The sequence below is a fragment of the Chlamydotis macqueenii genome, chromosome 3, assembly GCF_036417535.1.
Source record: "Chlamydotis macqueenii isolate bChlMac1 chromosome 3, bChlMac1.mat, whole genome shotgun sequence".
Taxonomy (NCBI): domain Eukaryota; kingdom Metazoa; phylum Chordata; class Aves; order Otidiformes; family Otididae; genus Chlamydotis; species Chlamydotis macqueenii.
In genome coordinates this window covers 105,474,307-105,494,151 of record NC_141558.1, presented here as the reverse complement: position 1 = coordinate 105,494,151, position 19,845 = coordinate 105,474,307, and the positions used below count along the sequence as shown (strand labels likewise).

Below are 19,845 nucleotides of genomic sequence, written 5' to 3'. Positions count from 1 at the left end.
ACAGAAGTTGTTTTTCTCTCAGGACCACAAGACACACTGTATCCTTTCAAAACATGACATCAGGAATAAGGACCCTTACAGTCATAACACCCTGAGTAATTCCTACCTAGCTACGGCCCCCTGAACAGCTGGCTTCCATAGTCTGAAAAGCAGAACCTGCAAAGGCAGGCTCAATGCCCTTGTACCTCTGGGAGCAAGTTCAAGCTTCTGAGAAAAAAAACCAACACATTTTGCTCAGCGCTCTAGGAGCCTGCAGGGTGACCGTAAGACAAACATGCACCAAGAAGGACGTTAGACTGGCACTGCTAGTAACACCGAAAGGCATATTTCAAACTGTCTGGCAGGAAACGTTTTGCTGAGGTGACAACTTTAGTGAGGCCCAGTGCCACAGCATCCAGCAGCGCTCTAGGGAAGCCGAGGGGGTTGTTCGGCCGCAAGGCAGCAGCTGCTCTCGCTGTGCCCTCCGCCCGGGCCCTGCCCGCTCTACGGCTTGCCCGCAAGTTTCACAACCCCGCAGCCAGAAGACGCCGGCTCGCAGGCCTGGGAGGTGAGGCGGGGCGGGGCGGGGCGGGGCAGGCCCAGCCCCAGGTCCCCCCGCAGCCAGCCTCCCTCGCAGGCCGGGCCGGGCCGGGCCGCAGTCCCTCTCGTCCCACACCAACCGCCCGGCCCAACGCTCGCCAGCCCTCGCGCGCGCGCGCACACACACGCCCGCGAGCGCTGGCGCGGGCGCGCAGCCCTCCGCGCGCACACCCTTCCCGCGCGCCCACTCCCCACTCCTCCACAGCTGCCGCCACCGCGCATGCGCGCGAGCGAGAACGGGCCAAGGCGCAGACAAGAACTCGACATCCGGGTATTCCGCTCCCGCTCCGTGACTGCGCCCCGCCCCGCCCCGCCCCGCCCCTCCCCTCCCACCGAGGCCGTGCCGGGGTCGCGCGCGCTCCTAGCCTGTTGCCCCGCCCGCTGCCCCGCCTCGCGCGCTCGCCTGCCCTGGTGCGCGCGGCCGCCGGGGGCGCGGCCGGCAGCGGGGGCGCGCGGGAGCCCGGCGGGCGGTGAGGCCAGGCCGGGCCAGGCCAGGAGAGGCGAAGCGAAGCGAAGCAAGCAAGCGTCTCGGCGGCGAGAGCCCGGCGGGGGAAAGGGCGAGGCGCAGTGCAATCTCCCGCGCCCTCCCTCTCGCCGTTCTGCCGAGCGACGGAGACGGGTGAGCTGTAGCTGTTCGCGACCGGCGGGGCGAGCCGGGGCCTGCGCCCCCGGCGGGGACTGCGTCCCGTTCCTGGCCGGCGGCGGCTGCTTGGCAGCCGGGTGGTAAACAAATGGCGGCCCGGCGGGGGCGAGCGCCAGGGGTCGCGGCGGGGTCCGGCGCCGGCTCCCCGTCGCCCCTGACAGGTCCCGGCCAGAAGACGGCGGAGGCCGCAGGGGGGTTAGGTTTGCGTGCTTCGCCGGTGTCCCCTCCTCCCGACCCGGCTCCTGCAGGGCCCGAAGTGCTGAGCCTTGCCCGCCGGTGACGGGCCGTGTAGGGGGGCCGCCGGCCGCTCCGCCCCCGCGCCTGGCCCCTCCGTGTGCCCGCGGGTGGCGGCGGAGGCGGCCCAGCCGCTGCCCCTTCCTCTCACCCCGCGGTTCCGCCAGTGCTGCCCGCGCTGTCGCGATAGCACGTGGGGAGGGGTAGGGCCGGGCTCTGCCCGGTGCTGCCGAGACCGCGGTCGGAGAGTCTCCTTCCTACATGGCAGGAGAGGGGAAGGGAGCGAATAATCCAGAGGTATTGCTGAAATCCCTCTCTAATCCCCCATGTTCTTGTATTTCGAGTAACTGCGCTCAGATCATGCAAGAGGTGATGGTTTGTCTCTTTTCTCAATTCCTTTTTTCATGGCTGTTATTGGAACCTTTTTTTTTTTTTCCCCCTTTATGAAGGTAAAGAAGGTTGCGTAGCTGTACTCCCTGTAACCCCACAGGCTGGCAGTCAGAAGCGTATAAGGAGATGACAGCAGCTTGTTGAACGGCAGGCACGTTGAAACAGTCGTGTGGCCTCACTTCCAAAAGTTCTAGCGCCGCTGTTGTTTGCAGCAGGTCTTCTGAATTCTCCAGAGAGAAAACCCGTGGGCAGGAGAGACGGCTTTCTTTTGTTCTATAAAGTTCTGCTCGGATTTGGTTGAGAAGCTTTTCATAATCCTTGTTTCCCTTTTGCTGATTATGTTGTTAATGTGCCAAAATAAGAGAGTGTTAGCATACTAATCTAAAACTGGCCCTGTGCTGCTGTAGCCACCTTGCTTGTGCTACCACTTCAGGCAAGAGGTCTCCCTCTGCTTTCTCTAGAATCCATGTGTAGGACTTGCTGGTTAAGTCCTTTTCCTTACTGGTTGCTGCCTTCTGCTGCGTGTTAATGCCATACACCTTAACTTGTGCTGTGATCTGGAAGGTTAAGGTTCATCCATCCCTGCTGATGAGTTGTGCTTTTTTATGATCTTCCCCTCTCCACTCCTCTCCCAAAAGTACAAAAATATTATGAAAAGAACTTCGGTTGGTAAGCAAGGTAAATACCTGAAAGACCAAAAAATACACTGGCAACTTTAATCTATTTTCCACTATATTTGTATGTAATTATCTGTGCATAATTTCTCCATAGTGGTCAAGTTTAATCCAGAGAAGAAATAGATTCAAAAGGTGAATTGGAGTTGTGTTGCAAGCAGAGATTTTTTGTGGGGTCTCTAATTCTGTTCCAAAGTTAGGAGGTGTTAGAGAACAGGAGAATCCCAGCAGAATAGGCAAAGGCTATGCAAAAGCAGTGTTTTTACTTTGCTGCTTGAATGTTCTTTCTTTGGCACTAAATTCTTCTTTTACTCAACTTCTTAAATTTGGATTATATTTCCCTTGCCTCCTGCTTTGATATTAGAAGTCTACAGGCCAAAATAGGTGCGGAGTTTAACTAACAGTATCTGGTTGGGAACTTTCTGGGCAAGATTTCTACATGTTTTTGGACAAGCAAGTTTTTTACCTAGGTCCTGAAGAGTGTCTTGGTAGTACCTTTTGTGAAGAAGAAGAAAGTATGTGGCTATTAGTCTTCAAGTGAGCTCCTGTAGCTGCTGTGGATTTCAGCTTTTTAGTAAACCCATGCTTTGTATTCAGTCCAGTTGAACTAAAAATAACTAATAAAATTTCCTTCATCTTGATAGACCTATTTCTTTGGTGAGCTCTGTCTGAAATGTGGCAAATGCTGTTTGCAATTGCTCTGGCAATGAGATCCAGTGGTACAGAGATGGGAGCAGGGAATCATTTATCTAGTGATCATTGTATTGGTGACTGTTCTCTCTCAGTTTCCTTATCTGCACAAGAAGAATAAAGACAACTCGAGTATTTGTTGGTGAGATGGTTAGATTGCATAAGGAGTGAGTATTCCTGAACAGACCACAAATAAACAAGTAGTTACGTTATTAAGTGAGAGTTACAGAGAGATCCTGTGTAAGCTGTCCTGTGTGTCTGGGCACTATCTAGTCTTGATATTGAATGAAGGAAAAAGAGTAAAAAATCTTGTAATGTAAACTAGTCTAAAACAGGCCAAGAGAGTTAAAGTCACGGGGATCCTCTAGATTCTGACTTATTTTGCAAGCTTCTGTTTGTAGTCATTTTTGAGGTGACACTTGATGTCTGGTTTTAATTTTATTGTAATCAGTTAATGCTACTTGAATCTAAAATACTCTGCAAAGCCTTACAGTCTGCAGAACCTCAGACTGAGTAGTCTGTGCTGTTGTATACCAAATGCCAAACATTGATCTAAGCTCTTAATGTGAAATTATGATGAAAACCTGATAGGTTTAAGCTTAAGGCATGAGAAGGAGAGGCACGGTGAGGTGAAATTCTAATTGCCATAGTTAAGCTTTTCATATGAAACTTAAGCTAGTGGTTGATGGTTGAGCAGTGATACCTGGTTCAGGCTTGGTGACGTAGGTGCTGGAAGGTGGGTGGTGTTTAGTTTGCTGAAGTTTAAACTTTGTATTTATTTGCCTGTTTAGAAGCATCTCTGGTAGAAACTGTAGTTTCCAAAAGTCCTATGGGACGGAGTAATTTGTTGGAGTGACAGACTCATTGCAAATAGGATCTTTTTAGGAGTGTGCTTTATTGACATAGCTGTAATACTCTTACAAAACCTTGTTTTAGCTGAGTCACTATTGTCATCAGCTATGGAATGTGTTTGGAGAGGAATGTTCAGCTGGAGTCTTTGAGGAAAAAGTAATAGCATCAAGCCTGCTGACATTTGGAAAAGGTGGCCTAAGTTATATTAGAGATCAGAAACTGATGACTCATTATACGTCCTGAAACCCTGCACAAAAGTGTGGTGCAGATCTTTGTGTTTTCCGGTTCTTCAGTCAAGTTAAAAACATACTGAAAGAGCTGGTATAACATGCTTATTATGAGATATATTCCCAGCTTCCTATCATCAACTATTTGAGACAGGTGAGTTTTTGTTTAGAAAATATATATATTTTTTTTAAACTGGATATTTTTTACTGTTTCCATTGGTTTTAAAACCAAGCAGCTTGGAAGAGGAAAAAGCCTAACAGGTGCTGCAAAAAACATCTTTAACTTTATAAAAAAGTGAAACACCTGAAAATAAAATAGGTTAAAGTTGTTAATACCATCTCTGTTTTGTTCTCCTATTCTTTTTATTCTACTTTTAATTTTTCAAAATATTTTAAGACAAACTCCATCTTGACTACTTCAGTATTATCTGGTGCAGTGGGTAGTGTGTGTGTGTGCGGTCTGTTAAGTTTTTTGTGTGTGTGCTGTCTACTTTTGCTGTACAGTGGTCAGGCCATCTTCTACTAACAAGAGTGTGCTTTTAATAGAAAAGATAACCTTAGACGTACAGTGTACATAAGATCTGCGTTTCCGTCTGGGATTTTGGAGAGCAGTTGTATTCACGTTTCATTTACTTTAAAGTTGTTTTCTTATTTTGCTATGGAAACTGGTTATACTTGTGTAGTAAGACCTGAAACAGTATAGTAACAAGATTTTTGGTCTGATCTCTGTAAATATACAGAAGTCAGGAATTCTGTGGCAACATGTATGAATTTAAATATTATGTAAGAAGAAGGATTTATTTTTTACTCCTTTTGGGTGGCTAAAACTACCTTCTCTGTTGTAGAAGGCATTATTTTTTCTAGTACTGTTTCTGATTTCTGACAAATTGCTTATTTTCTTTTTTTTTCCTGAAAGATTTGTGAGATGGTATCTGGGGATAAGGATATCATTGTTCTACCTCTGTTAAGTTTTAGTGATAATCTATGCGTATGAACACATGGAAAAAGCAACTTCTTACAGAGCTTTTTAATATTAAGCAACTGCTTAAGTTCTCATGTCTGAAGATTGAAGCTGGAAAAATTTTATCTAGACTAAAATACAGTTTGTAAAAGAATCAAACTTTAAATTTGTCTTTTTTTTTTTTTTTTTTTGTTCTCCAGCTCTTGTAGACTTTAATTCAAGGTTGATTTTTTTCTTAAGTGGTTCCTACTGGGCCAAACCAAAGAATTAAGTGAAGTAGGTTAGAATAATAACTTTTAATAATCTCTTCTAGCCTTCAATCTAAATAGGTAACCATCTAGTGTGACTAACACCTAGCAATAAGCTAACATGACAGAATTTAGAGTGTGCTTGTAAAGTCCGTTAAGAAACTTGTTTATTTTTTCCATAAAACCTGCAAAATATTTCAACATTTGTAGCTCCAGATAGTATAAGCACATGACTTTTTCAGAGGATTGTACATACAGAAAGCAATCTGTACACCTGAAATGAAACCTTACTTCTGATCTCATTTCTTGCAGAGTCTGCAGCAGTTGAGAAGTCGCACTGAATTCAAGTTCAGAAGTGCTTTACACATGAAATCTACTGGCTCTCTAGCTGATTCTGCCCTGTCACCATCTGAACAGGTAGAGTGCTTTTGTGCCTGAGCCATGCAGCAAGCGTAGCTGTTCCTGGTGTGGTTGTCCTGTGTCAGTGTATGGCCAAAGCCACATTGAGGCCTTTGGGTTTCTTCTTTGGGGAATGTGTCAAGGAGACAAGAATGCATGGCAGATCTGTCACAAAAGTACTCTAAGGAAAAGCCTAGTAGTTTTGGTTTTGATTTTTAACACTCGTAGAGTTAAATAGTGATAGAATAAAGCGTTCTATTCTGAAACAGAACAAAGCCAGACACATGGGGCATTAGTGGAGGGTCCACTTCAGTTAAAGCAGTGTTTTGCTTTGGGTCTTTTCCCCCTTGAATTATATTTATTTTTCAGCTACAGTGATTTGGGAGGAACTATCTTACTGAATTCTCTGAATGGGAGGAAGATGGTTTGCCACAAAGGAGAAAGGAACTCCTTAAGTGTTACTCAAAAGAATGCAAAGTACAGGTCAGCTCCTTTAATAGGATGTTTGGGGCAGGAGGAGACATGGAAAAGCTTTTCTTTCTAAGGTTGACATTAAAAAGTTGCTCTTCATTACAATCCTCACTTGCTATTATTGCTGTAGTTAGAAGTTTCTCTTTGTTTTGGTCTGGTTTGTTTTTGAGATAGATGGATAACTTAAATTTATGCTTCAAAAAGCAGTTAGTATATTCTCCTTCGATGTTAGATCACTGATAAAACTAGAATCTTTCCAGAAGTATGTATCCCTCTGAGGTCTTTTTCTTGGAACAAGAAGCCACATTTTGAGCCTGACCCTTTTCTGCCTCTTTTCTGTAGTGCATATAAATTGCTATAGACTATGATGGTAATGGTAGAAGTGGCATACTACTTGTACAGCACTTTGGGGTTTAGTAATTGAAGCTCCTTCTTGTGAATTAACAAAAAAATAATGTAGACTCATTCTAGTATGTCCAATCTGTGTGGTCAGTACCAGACAGGGAAGATGCTCTCTTCTTTGTTGTGGATGAATTAATATTTGAGAATGCAGTGAAAACCTGTCTGTCCAAATGTTTTCAATATAGTTTTGACTTCTCTGATCTGCCTGGTTTTAACAGAAGCCAGGATTGTCCTGATGAACTCAAGGGTAAGGGGCGGTAATTTGTGTCTCATAAGGTTGAGCTTTTAAGTGTGGCATCACGAAGGATTCTACTTCGTGAAAGTATGTCTGATGTAGTTTGAAGAAATATAAGGCTTCATAAAGTTCCTGTCAGGAACCTCTCTTTTGAAATCGGAGAAATTGTATAAAAAAGAACAATTGCCTAGTATAGAAGACATTAAAATATGGCCGCATGTACTACTCTATTACCTGTGCAACTGAAGCACATACCTTTACATTTGTCACTTATTCATCATGTTATTTCATGTTAATAACTAGCAGGCTGTAATGTTGTTGTTGCTGTTTTGAATTTACCATTTTAAGCAGTAGTTGGAAATTAGTGTAGCATTAGATTAACTTTGCTGTATGGTCTTATTTCCTGCTTTCCCAATGCTATGGAGAGACATTTAAGCAGGATTTGAGGTTCCTCACTCCCTCATGAGGACTGTGGCTGCACTGGCTTTGGAGAAGCCTGAGAATGGGGTTGTCTAAGGTTAGTCTTTGTGAAGTCTTGAGGAAGAGAGTCAGAGCTGCGTTTTGCTCACCTCTAGCAGGGGTGGCAACTAGTGGTGGTATTTGTCACTGTCCATGTTAAATGGTGTGAAAGACACCTTGCTGAACCTCTAGTTCATGTTTTTCATCGGTTATTCAAAAACTGTTATATCAAACCAGACCTCAAACCAACCAAGCCAAACACCACCACCCGAAACCCAAAAAGGGAGCATTACACGTGTAACATAGAAAGTTAATGTGGACATACTGTTGTAGTGATAGACTGAGGTGTTGGGTTTTAGATACAAAAAAATGTTATACTTTTTGTGCAGGATAGGGATGACAAGACAAGAAAAGCTTTCCTTCTAGAAGACTGCAAAGTTTAAAGCATGTGATAATTAGACCTGTGAGTCAAGGTGAATGATAGTTGTTCTCCCATGCATGGTAGGATATGGAAAAATAAAATAGCTTTTTTCAATAATTATCTGTAGTCTCTCACTTGGACCTTTCCTCTCTGAAACTTTTTGCATCTTACCAGACTTGTTAGCCACTCTTTTAGCCAGAGACTTGTGTAAAAGCTGGAAGATTCAGAAATATGGCAGTCTCTTCTACAGTCTCCAAAACAAAAGGGAATTTTTTTAGAATGCTTTGCATATATTTAGCTGCTTGTGGGTGGATTTGGATGGTCCTGGGAGTTTAAACTTGTAGTACTGCTTGTGTCTCTCTATTCTTCTACTTCCTTGAACCAGTAATTTGAGAACCTGTTGGTCTATTTAGTCAAATTTGATAGAGGGAAGAGTCTCAAAGATAGTTGAGCTTTATAGGTTTGGTGCATAACAGGTAGCTGAGTAATGGAGGGCTGCAATAGCAGTAATAGTTGCTGTAATTTCATATCTTACTGGCACCAAAGAATTGATGTAGGGGAGAATAAGTAAGCAGACTTTGGGTTTGATAATACTAAATACAGGTCCCTATACTTTGTTGGGTAGAAGAAAGTGAGAGCTCTCACTTGTAGCTGAAGTATTGTGTGGTGACGGTTTGAAACCCTTATTATGCTATTTTAGTGTTTGTGTTACAACAGCAACTGAAAATCATGTGGCTGTAGCAGCAGGAATTTTAATCCTTTTAATTATGACAGATTTTCAAAGCATGTTCTGGCTGATTTGGTCAGCTGACTGTATAGTATGTACAATAACATCAAGTGATTGCACAAATTCTGAGAGCATGGTCACCTCACTGGAACGGGATGTATTTTTAGGTTTCTCTGCTAGTAACAGTCAAGTGTGTCTACTTAAGCATCTCATATGAACTGAAGCTAGTTGCTGACTACAGTATCAGAAAAGGACAGCTGTTCATTCTTGCTATGGTCATTGATCTGACACTATCTTCTCACCAAATTGAGGCAAGGAACACAATGGGGTATAAACACTGTAAATATTATTGGTACACGTTTTAATGACAGGTAACTTTCTTCTGGTCAGCAATGACGCTCTTTGCTAGCCTTTTCGATTTTCTGTAACAGAGTAACTGAAAGCACTTTGTTACCTCCAGCAAGAATTTTCTTTATCTCCCCTTCACCTAACAGTTTTTTCCTTTACAAGGCAATGTTTGGGAAGAGGGTGGTTCTTGTTTTCAGTCTAGTGCTAGTGATATATGGTTCTGGTTCTTCAAAGGAAAATGATTCATATGTGGATGTCTTAATGAATCAAAGGGGTGCTAAGTTCTGTGGTTCATGAGGCTGGCTTACAAAATTGAGAGAGTCATGACCATTTGTTGATTAATGAATATGCTAATTCTTGAGTTCTTATCTATTATTTCACCAGTTTGATAGGGTCATTTGTTTTTTTGCCTTTGGACTTACTTTGCAATTTGATAATTGAATTACATCAAAAACCTTAACTAGTTTAAGCAGTCTAGGAATTCATGACTGCAAAAAACAGTTGTTGAGGTTGAAGCTCAAGTATTAAAATTAAAAATGTAGAAAAAGGATATTTAGTATATATAAAAGGACTTTGTATTAAGCTATAAATAAAATGTGACATTCTGACTACATTGAAATTCTGCAGCAGGTGCTGTGAAGTTAAGGCTTGTTAAGTAGGACACAGAATTTTAGTGAATGTCCTGCTGATGGTCTACTGATGTCCAAAGAGATTTTAAATTATATATGTAGTAGAAGAGCCAAGGGATTTAAATTTTAAGAGAAGTGGCAACTAATCTAAAACTTTTTAGTGACCAATAGAATTCTAATTTACAGAAACTGAGAGAATATGTTACTTCAGCTATTTAATTGATCATGTACATAACTGCTTCTTTATAAATTGCAAGCATCTGTTACAGAACTAAGTTAACCCCTATCTATTGGTAAAACATGGTATTTTAGTGTCTGTTCTGGCTTTCGTATACCGGCTGTTAGTGATATTTGATGTTTTCACCAGGTTTTGTCTCCTTACGCAATTTAGAATTTCATTTGCTTGTATGAAAGTATTAAGTTTTGCTTAATATTAGCTGATGTGTGAAGGGAGTCCAGGAGCCTAAGGAAAGCCAGGATCATCACACAACTTGGGTTTCATGATCTGACTTGTAAAGACCAAGATAGTGTGCTAGGGAGGAGGATGTTTTACTGTCTTAATAGAATGTTCTTCTGTGTAAGCTCACATAGGCTATTTAAAGATAGTTTTTAATGATGGTTGACTAATTTAGGGTATGTCTACACAAATGGTGCAGGCAAACACCACCTCACTTAGACTGTGTTCTGAGCTGTCTGCATGTGGGCCAGCTTTGGCCTAGAAGGAACAGAACAGTGCTCGCGTAGCAGTGTGCGCTGGCTAACACACCTGCCCTCTGCTCTAGAAGTGGCTCACTTCTGGCCATCTTAAAGTGAGTAGGGTGCATAGCTTTTTGCAAAGCAGGTAAACAATATATATAAATTTATTTTACATAGAATTGTGGATAATTGATTAAATTAAGCCTTACTGCTACCAGACTGCTTGTGGTATGAGAGCAGGACTGTGCTGAGATAAATAAAACAAGGGCTGGGCTGTATGAGGGCTCTTGCATTATAAACTAGCAATTGTCTTTTTCAGGGCTGTTTCCATTTTGTGTTAAGCTCTTTAAAACACACACGTAACCCGAGAGCTTCCTTTTGATCTCTGCTCACCTGTTGGCTTGAGGAAAACTAGAGTTTGGTTTCAGTATTGATACAAAACTCTGAAATTTTCTTTGGTCTAGCAACAGGTAGGCTGCTGCATTTGGCAGGCATTACTTAGAGGGGGCTTTGCCAGAAGAACTAAAAATATCTCGGAGAAGTCAAATAATTTTCTCTCTTCGGTTCTTTACTGGACATGTTTCAGCTCTTTGCAGTAGATGCCGTCTGACTTAATATGCAAGTTGAAAGCAGGTCGTGCGCAAAAAAGTTTTGCTAAAATGTTTAGCAAGTCAATCAGTCACTGAGTTCAGTGACTGAGGCACTTGACAATTTATTCGAAAATTGCTTGTTACTCAGCATATAAATACTAAAATATGTCAGGGAAAATTTGGCTGTGTTTTGCCTGCTAAGTGTAGCACATATGCTTCTTTGTTAGAAGTGTTCAGGAGAGTGGGTGGTTAAAATATTTGAGTTATCCAAATTACGACGGATGGGGGGGATGAGGGCTGATTGCTACTTAAAGTTGGCATGAATTTCAAAGCATTAAAGGAATACAAGTGAGTGAAGTGTCACATATATTTCTATTTAAATACTTTAAATAATTTGAAGTGGAGTGTCTAAAAGGCTATTTTGTTTCCTCTTACCTTCAGTTTGAACAAAAGGAACAATAGTAATGAGTTTTATTTTTACAGTTTAGAGTATTTTTAATTTAAGAAGTTTTAATGCATTAAAACTGAAGTGTTTAGTCTGAAGGCAATGCATGAGAGCACTTGTTAGCTAGTAGAATAAAATAAGGTACCATTTCTATTAATCTTAAATTCTGTAAGCATTTTATTTTTCAATGTAATTGCTGGAGGGTTGGGAGTGAGGGAAAAGATGGAACTGAGCAATGCATTTTTGACACAATATTTTGAGATTTGGATCTGTGCAAGCCATACTCTGAACTGTAATCCCTAGTGGTATCACTGCTGAGAGGGAGTTTGTTAGAGCATAGGGGAGAGCTTGAGCACTTGCATGGGCCTGCACTCCAGCTAGTGAGCAGTTCCAAAGCATCTTGGAGTATGGTACAAAGATGCAAAGTTTACTCACTTCATTTTTTTTTCCTTTTTTTTTTTCTCCATACCACAACAAAAAATTATTTTTTTTTTTGGTGTCAATTTGTTATAATAGCTTATGCAATGAATTTTATTTGGATTTTTATTGCTGTTTGGCCTTGTTAGGCAAAGTTGTGTTACTCTTACACTTTGAACTGCTAGTATTGTAATCAAGACAACCATAGGATGCATTTTAAAAATTACCTTTTGTAGGTTGAACTAGAGGTATAGATAGGACCATGTTGAGTAGTGAAGTTTTACATAAAAGTTTTTAATTAAATAAAAAGACATTTAAAGTGTAGTATAGTTGCTACCCTTATGCCATAACTACTATAAAAATAAGGGAGGAGCTATAGACTATAGATGAAGAAGAAGAGTGAAGAGCTGTTGTAAAGGACTGCTGTCTGTCAGAAGCATAGATGCGGGGGAGGATGGGACATGACAGGATACTGAGATGCACGCTGAGTGCTGCAGATTGCCTTAAACAGAACTGCATGAAGAGGGTGTCAGAAGTTTAGGTGGTAGCAAGCAGCCCAGGGAATAAGTAGATTCTTTAATTTGGAGAACTGGAGATGAGGACGAGTCTGACTTCCTTTATTTCATCTCACTGCTCTGTAGAGTTGTATGGTTTATGATTTTAGGTAGCCAGTGATAGTCAGTGATCGTGCTTTGTTTTTCATTGAATCATCTGTTTGCAATGAGCAGGGGAAAAGAGCTGTTCCAGAGGGGAGGATTATACAACATTTTTACCTACATTGCGTATATTATACCTGGTGAATAAATGCATAGGCTATGTCTTGAACTCTGATACAAACGTCTCTTTAATTTTCAGGTGAACACCATTTCTGTGAGATAAAATGTCACATACTTGTTCTCTTTAAATGGCTCCTGATTAGTTCCCATTGTGTTAACATATCTCTGTACATGTAGAGGGTGCAAAACTGCAAATAGCTGCTAGTAAATATTAACAATATTGAGTTAATATTCTATGTTTTTGTCTCCTTTCTCTTCACTCAGAATTGGATTTACAGTCATGGAGGATCATCAGCAACACTTACACTGTGTGAACTGTGTCAGCCGTCGTTGTATGACCAGACCAGAGCCTGGCATTTCCTGTGATTTGATTGGCTGCCCATTGGTTTGTGGAGCAGTTTTTCACTCGTGTAAAGCTGAGGAACATCGCATGTTATGTCCACTTGAAAGAGTGCCTTGTTTGAATAGTGGCTTTGGATGTCCCTTCATAGTAGCCCGAAATAAAATTGCTGATCATCTAGAAGTTTGTCCCGCGAGTGTGGTGTGTTGTACCATGGAGTGGAATAGATGGCCAGTCAGTTATGCAGACCGAAAATCTTACGAAAATCTGAGTAAAGATGTTGATGAAGTGGAACAGCTAGATATGGCTTTAGCCCTTCAAGACCAGCGCATGTTACTAGAATCACTTAAAGTAGCAACTATGATGTCAAAAACAGGTGATCAAATACCAGAATCCAGAGAGCAAACCTCTGTCAAATCAAGTGCCCCAGATACAGTGCATTCAAATGGTTTGATGCCTGTAGATGAAGAGTCCTATGGTGCACTTTATCAAGCTACTGTAGAAACAACAAGGAGTTTAGCTGCTGCTCTGGATATCCTGAACACTGCTACAAGGGACATTAATATGTTAAGTTCAAGACTCTGCATTTCACCACATGAAATGAAAGAAGATGCTGAGATTAAAGAACAAGCTTCTAATGGCATTATTCAGGATATAAAGTCTGACCATGAATATCCAGATGAAGATAACATAGGAGCAGTTGGGGGAATTAACTTTGATAGCCTGAGTCAAAATTCACAAATGGAGCAAAATGGTTCCAGTGATATTTGTTACGATGTAGTGCAAAAACATGAGTTAAATCTAAACCTCAATAACTCCTCACTTTTGTGCAATGGCTTTCATGTAGAAAATGAGTGTACAAAGGTGTTGGACCAGAATGAAGATCTTGGTGTATCGAATTCAAATCCATCCAGTGTAGCAAATGGTGAATGTACTGCATCTCATGATGATGAAGCATTACAGTCTTGCAGCTCCTGCCCTGTAACAGCACAACTTAAAGAAGTAGTGTCAGCTGATCGCTTAGTTAATGGCAATGTTAATCATGTACTACTTCCCCATAATGCTAACGAAGAAGAAATGTTAGAGAGACAAGCGGAGCAAGAAAGATTGAGAAACATAGATGCGTTTTCACTTTTACGACATCGATCGTACAAATTCCTTGTTAACCACTATTGGTCTACACCGAAAGAAGACAAAGCTGTTGATACATCAGATTTGGAGATAACAGAAGATCCTATGGGTCTTCAGGGGATTGATCTAATCACTGCAGCTCTGTTGTTTTGCCTAGGAGACTCTCCTGGAGGTAGGGGGATATCAGAAAGTCGCACTGTTGATGTATATCACGTTGACTTTGGGACCCAAACATTTTCTCTCCCATCTGCTATACTGGCCACAAATACAATGGTGGGGGAAATAGCTTCAGCTTCTGCATGTGATCATGCCAACCCACAACTCTCAAATCCAAGTCCATTCCAGACTCTTGGACTGGATTTGGTATTGGAATATGTGGCTAGATACCAAACAAAACAGCGTTCAATGTTTACATTTGTTTGTGGACAGTTGTTTAGGAGGAATGAATTTTCATCACATTTTAAGAATGTGCATGGTGATATTCATGCTGGCCTTAACGGCTGGATGGAGCAGAGGTGTCCTTTGGCATATTATGGGTGTACGTATTCTCAACGAAGGTTTTGTCCTTCAACACAAGGGGCAAAAATTATTCATGACCGCCACTTACGGTCATTTGGAGTTCAGCCTTGTATATCCACCGTGTTAGTAGAACCAGCAAAAAGCTGCTTAATTGGACTACACAATGACCATCTGAGTAGTCTACCTTTTGAGGTTCTGCAGCACATTGCTAGTTTTCTAGATGGCTTTAGTTTATGTCAGCTTTCAAGAGTGTCACGTTTAATGAGAGATGTGTGTGGAAGCTTGCTTCAAGCACGTGGAATGGTGATACTGCTTTGGGAGAAGAGAAGGTACCCAGACGGAAGTTCTTCTTGGCAAATAAAAGAAAAGGTAAGTTATTTTTTATTATTTTGAAGATGAAAGGGAAAGTATTAAATTGGTCATGTCTCTACTTTTTCCCGTAATATTTTCCTTGATCACTTGTTATTACTGTTTTTTTATATAATAGCCCTTCAAGAAACAGATTGTCATATAGAATAACAGTGAAAATTGCTAGCAAATTGGTTGTCTTCTCCACACTTGAAGAAGTAGAAGTTAAAGTAGCATCTGCCTAGTTTTTACTTGATGTAAATAAATTAACCTCTGATTTTCCCAAAATTTCAAAATATTAAATGATTACTTCATGATTTTCTTTAATATCAATATTGCATGAAAGTGGGAGAGTTGCCTACAAAGTTTGCTTTTCTTGCCTTTATAGTGTTTACAGTAACTTTAGTTTTTACTCATCTGGTGAGATCCTATCCATTGCCATGATACTGAATGCCTTAAGTATGTAAATAATTCTTAAAATCTTGGAGTGACCTTTCTATAGTATAGTTTTCACCATTTCCTCCACACACCCCAGACCCCTGCCCCCAGAACTGCAGAGTATCTGCAGCAGTCAGTTGGAGTTGCAGAAGCTGATAATTTCAGAAATAGATTATTGTGACTGGTCATGCACCACTTGGTCATTAACTTTTTATTGCATCTACTTTCTAGATGGCTATACAAAATTTAGCATTGTATGTTTTTATCATGTTGATTTTTAGTATGACTTATAGTAGCCTGAAATATTGCCTGAAAGTATTATAGCACAAACATTTGATTTCCTGTTCTGAGTTCAGGTACCTTGAAACATTTTGAGCCTAAATGCAACTTATTTTCTAGGTTTGGCGCTTCAGTACAGCCTTCTGTACTGTAAACGAGTGGAAGTTTGCTGACATCGTAAGCATGGCTGACCACTTGAAGAAATGTAGCTATAATGCTGTAGAGAGAAGAGAGGAGGCTGTTCCGCTGCCATGTATGTGTGTAACACGAGAACTCACTAAAGAAGGACGTTCACTGCGCTCTGTTTTGAAACCAGTACTTTAAATATTGCAACCACTCCAATTGCACATACACTCAAGCACCTGATATAACCTCGGTAATATTACGTGACACTTTATTAATGTACTAAAGATACTTTCTAGCTAAATCTGCTCTGTCACTGTGTATATAAGGTTTGAAGTGACATTTATTTTTTATAATACTGTTTAGCTGGAAAGTAATGAAAGTTGCCTTAACGTCTGAAAAATTCGGAACTTGCTGGACAGGGTAGTTTTATCTAACTTATATAATTTAAGAACAAAATCTTAAGGTGTGTTTTCTGATTCACTGGTGCCCATGTTGCTGTTGACTGATAACATTTCAAAAATTGCCTCTAAATGGTATGCACATTTAGATAGGAAACACTGAATTGTAGTGAGACAAAATCCTGACCAAAAGTACTTTCTGTATTTGGTCTATTTTTTTTAACAAATTATAATGCAAATATTTGAAAGATAAGGAAGAATTCAAAACTTTATAGTAGGTGTCTCAAACATGGCTTTTAAGTGCATCTTTTCTCATGAAATCAGTGTTCTAGTGCTCTTCCTAGTTAACAGATGATCTAGGATCAGCCTTTTTTAAATTATTTTTTTTTTAGGAATGATCTACGTGAACTCAGATTTACAACAGCTTAATTTTTAGTACAACTTTCTTTTTTGACATGTCAACAATGATTATTTTTCTTCTGAACTATTAACAGTTATTTCACTTTCGGGAGCAAAACTTCTAGACCTAAAAACATGGAATACTAGTTTTTACTCTCGCACCTACAATGACATCAATGTAAAATGTTTAAAATGTTTTTCCTTGTCCTGCATTTGGCTGAGGGTTAAATTGCTTGAGCAGTCGGAAGTTCAAAGTATGTGATGAACAGTTATGAATTTATAATGCAGCTAATGAAAGGGCTTTACTTGTTTTATGGTATTGTGAGATGTATTGTCTCCTTTTCTGTTAATTTGTCTATAAAAATGCTGCTTTTCTGAGGAGCATTTTAAATTACTGGTATGTATAGCAAATGTATCATCTTCATAAGATGAGACATGATTTGTTAATTGCATAAGGCATATCAGAATTGTATGTTCAACCACATCTGTTAAATGAACAACTCCAATTTGCTTCTAGTCTTCCATAATAAAAGATCTTACAAAGCATTTGTGAACAGAGAATACATGCTATGAAAAATGGCCTGGTATAGCAAAACTGTAATAACTTGAACTGACTTTCCGATTTGTTTGTATTAATGTTGGTGTCTCTAGCCTGTTGCACTTAGCAACTGTGCCACAAAGCTAAAACAGAAACAGACCAGTGCTTGGAACAAAGAAATACAGTACGTATTTCCATTACAGGAGAAAATAAGACATTGGTAAGGAGGAGATGTTTACAAAAATGGCTGAATTTATTACTCGTACTTTCTGTACTGGACACTTGTTTATGGCGAGTCTGGCTGCAGTTCACATCTTTGGTATCTGTGCGTTTCCCATTCTGGGCCCAGTCCAGCTAAACATTCACTGCCTTTCTCTATCCAGAGTGCTACAGGTGTCCAGAAAAAAATTAAATCTAGTGCCATGAGTTGAAATTACAAGAGCTCAAACAGAAATTCTGCCTGGATCTTCAAACTACCATGTTCTCTTTCCACACTTTCTCTTTTTTTTTTTTTTTTTTTTTTTTCCTGGAGAGAGAGAAAAGGAGTAAACCCTCTACAGAAGTTAGCAATATTTGCAGTAATTCTTAGCTGTTACCACAGTTACGTGGAAAGAAGAATCAAGATTCATATACAGATCCAACTACACCAGCTGGGTTTAGGTAGGGATTTTAACATGCATTCCCTACCTCTGCCCGGTTCTCTGAGTGCTTTGAAATGCTCATCACCCACTAATTCTTCAGTACAAGGCAGGAGACAGACTTGCGTCAGTTCTTGTCTTTTAGCTCTAATGGCTCCTTGCTGCTGCTCTCCAGTGTTTAAAAGTAGTTGTGTGACGGGAAGGATCCTGAATGTTGAGGAGTTTATGGTTGTGTTTATGGCTAAATTTACTATAAAACATCTGTCTTGGGTTACTGGTATTTTTTTTTGGTCAGCAGTGTAGTGGTTTTGGTACTCGCCATTCTTTGTAACTACCCAGAACCCTGATAAGTGTGGTAGGCAGGCGTGTGTCCCGGTCGTTTAGGAAAAGAGGGTATTCAGTTAGAGGAGCTGGTGTTGGTAGAATCTTGCTTGCAGCACAGTGCAGATCTACATCTAAAGTATCATCAGTTGCTGATCTATTAAAATGAACTTAAGTACTCTGTGCTCTTCTTAAGAGATAACACTATTTCTCAATACATGCACTTTTGTTTTCAAATGTAGATACAGGCTTTTTTGTTAAATTAGTTTATTTTTTATGAGAATCCAGAGCTATTAAACTATCAATGTTGTAAACAGAATCTCTGCCTTGTAAACTGCTCCAAATGCAGGAATACAATATAGTTAGGATAATTTTATTTTTTTTTTTTTACACTGCTATGCAGTTTGTAAAACATCCATGGTGTATAGTCAGTCTATCAAAATGTGGCTTGTTCACATTTGCCCTTGAATTTGAAAAATGTCATATCCCTTTCCTGGTACTTCTTCCTTACAGCATATATAGACAGCTGTTCCAGTCTTTCTTTTACTTGATACCACATTGCTACTTTGTTTAAGGTATTATGTTTTCAATCATTATGCAATATTTTTTTTGCAATGTCTGTTGAAATCCTAATAAAACTTTTGGAGTTCCTCTTTTAGTATGATTGTACTTTATTTTTTTTTTTTTTTTAAAGCTTATCCCTAGCCTTCTGCTGTTCAAACATGGTGCTCAGTATTTGCCTATAGGAATCCAGTAAGAACTCAAAAACCAAGTTACATAAAACAATCTGTTTACACACATTTAAACATTACCTAATTTGGAAGTAATTAATATGTATTCACATTCATTTCATTATGAAGATCAGTCATTCCTTTTTAGACTGTACACCCATTTCTATTGCTTTGGTCTATTATGCAGCATAGATTTCCTTCCACAATTAAAGATTTAACTACATAACATTGAAAACTCATCTTGTACCTTGTAGGTTTGTTTTAATTGTTTTTTCTGAATAATAAATTGGAAAGATTATCTGATCAACATCATACACATGCTACTGATTTGCGAAGAACAGATTTCAGTGTATTGTCTCCTGAGTAAAGTTTTCTGTAGAAAGTTGTTGCTTAAAATGGTACAGAAGCAAACATTTAGGGTAGTTGTTAGATAACAGTTGTAGTTCAGACTGTTTGTGGAATGGCAAAACAAAACAAAACCTTGTTAAGATAGAAGACTCTACCCAGAAATTGACCTTTTGCTCTGCTGTTTGCTAATATGAGTATGCTAGTAGTCTTTACAAATAAAAATGTACCTATGCTACATAAATCTGATAATAAATTAATCTAAAATGTTTTGAGTAACGTGATGTGACTCATGGTTTCATTTCAGCCATTAGAAACTTGTGGCTATTTTACTTTTTAGACAGGCCATAGTAGGCTTTTGTTTTTCTCTCTCCATAAGTGGATTAGATATTCTGCGGTGTAACAAAGTATTTTTTTTTGTCTAACTTTAACTTATTGATGCTTGAAGTATTCTAGAGGATTTGCCTGTATGTTTTAGCTTGTTTTTCTGAGAATACTACTGTTATATCTTCATAGGCTTTTATCTGCTGAATGTACTTTTCTAAAATAAGATTTCAGTTCAGTGGAGAATTCAATGCTTGCTGTAATATCAGAAAGCTGATTTAAATTCTTGCAGTCAGAATGTCTCATTAGGCATCTTTGATCATCTTCAGATGAACAAGGTCTTGTGGTTGTTTGCAGCACTGAAGGGAAAATAGCATTCAGATAGTGTTTATAAAAAGTTATGGCACGTAAAGCAGAGACAGTTTGAAGAATGAGATTCTCATAGTGTCACTGTTCG

The 19,845-nt window shown here is 40.0% G+C and overlaps 1 protein-coding gene across 2 annotated transcripts; it reads left to right on the top strand.

Annotated features, from left to right (window-relative positions):
• Positions 1 to 967: 967 nt before the first annotated feature.
• Positions 968 to 18,646, top strand: FBXO30 (F-box protein 30). 2 transcript variants are annotated; one of them, XM_086745092.1, is made up of 4 exons: positions 968 to 1,198; positions 5,811 to 5,915; positions 12,778 to 14,872; positions 15,689 to 18,646. In XM_086745092.1, the coding sequence occupies exons 3-4, from the start codon at positions 12,794 to 12,796 to the stop codon at positions 15,890 to 15,892; spliced, it is 2,283 nt and encodes a 760-aa protein (XP_086601218.1). In that variant the 5' UTR covers positions 968 to 1,198; positions 5,811 to 5,915; positions 12,778 to 12,793; the 3' UTR covers positions 15,893 to 18,646. The 2 variants fall into 2 exon arrangements, with proteins under 2 accessions (XP_086601218.1, XP_086601220.1); XM_086745094.1 differs by lacking the exon at positions 5,811 to 5,915.
• Positions 18,647 to 19,845: the final 1,199 nt, after the last annotated feature.

Excerpts from the sequence above, each read along its gene's own strand:
- FBXO30 (XM_086745094.1), top strand. The coding sequence starts at position 12,794 with ATGGAGGATCATCAGCAACACTTACACTGTGTGAACTGTGTCAGCCGT. Across the intron at positions 14,873-15,688 it reads CTTGGCAAATAAAAGAAAAG|GTTTGGCGCTTCAGTACAGC; the intron begins GTAAGTTATTTT and ends CTTATTTTCTAG.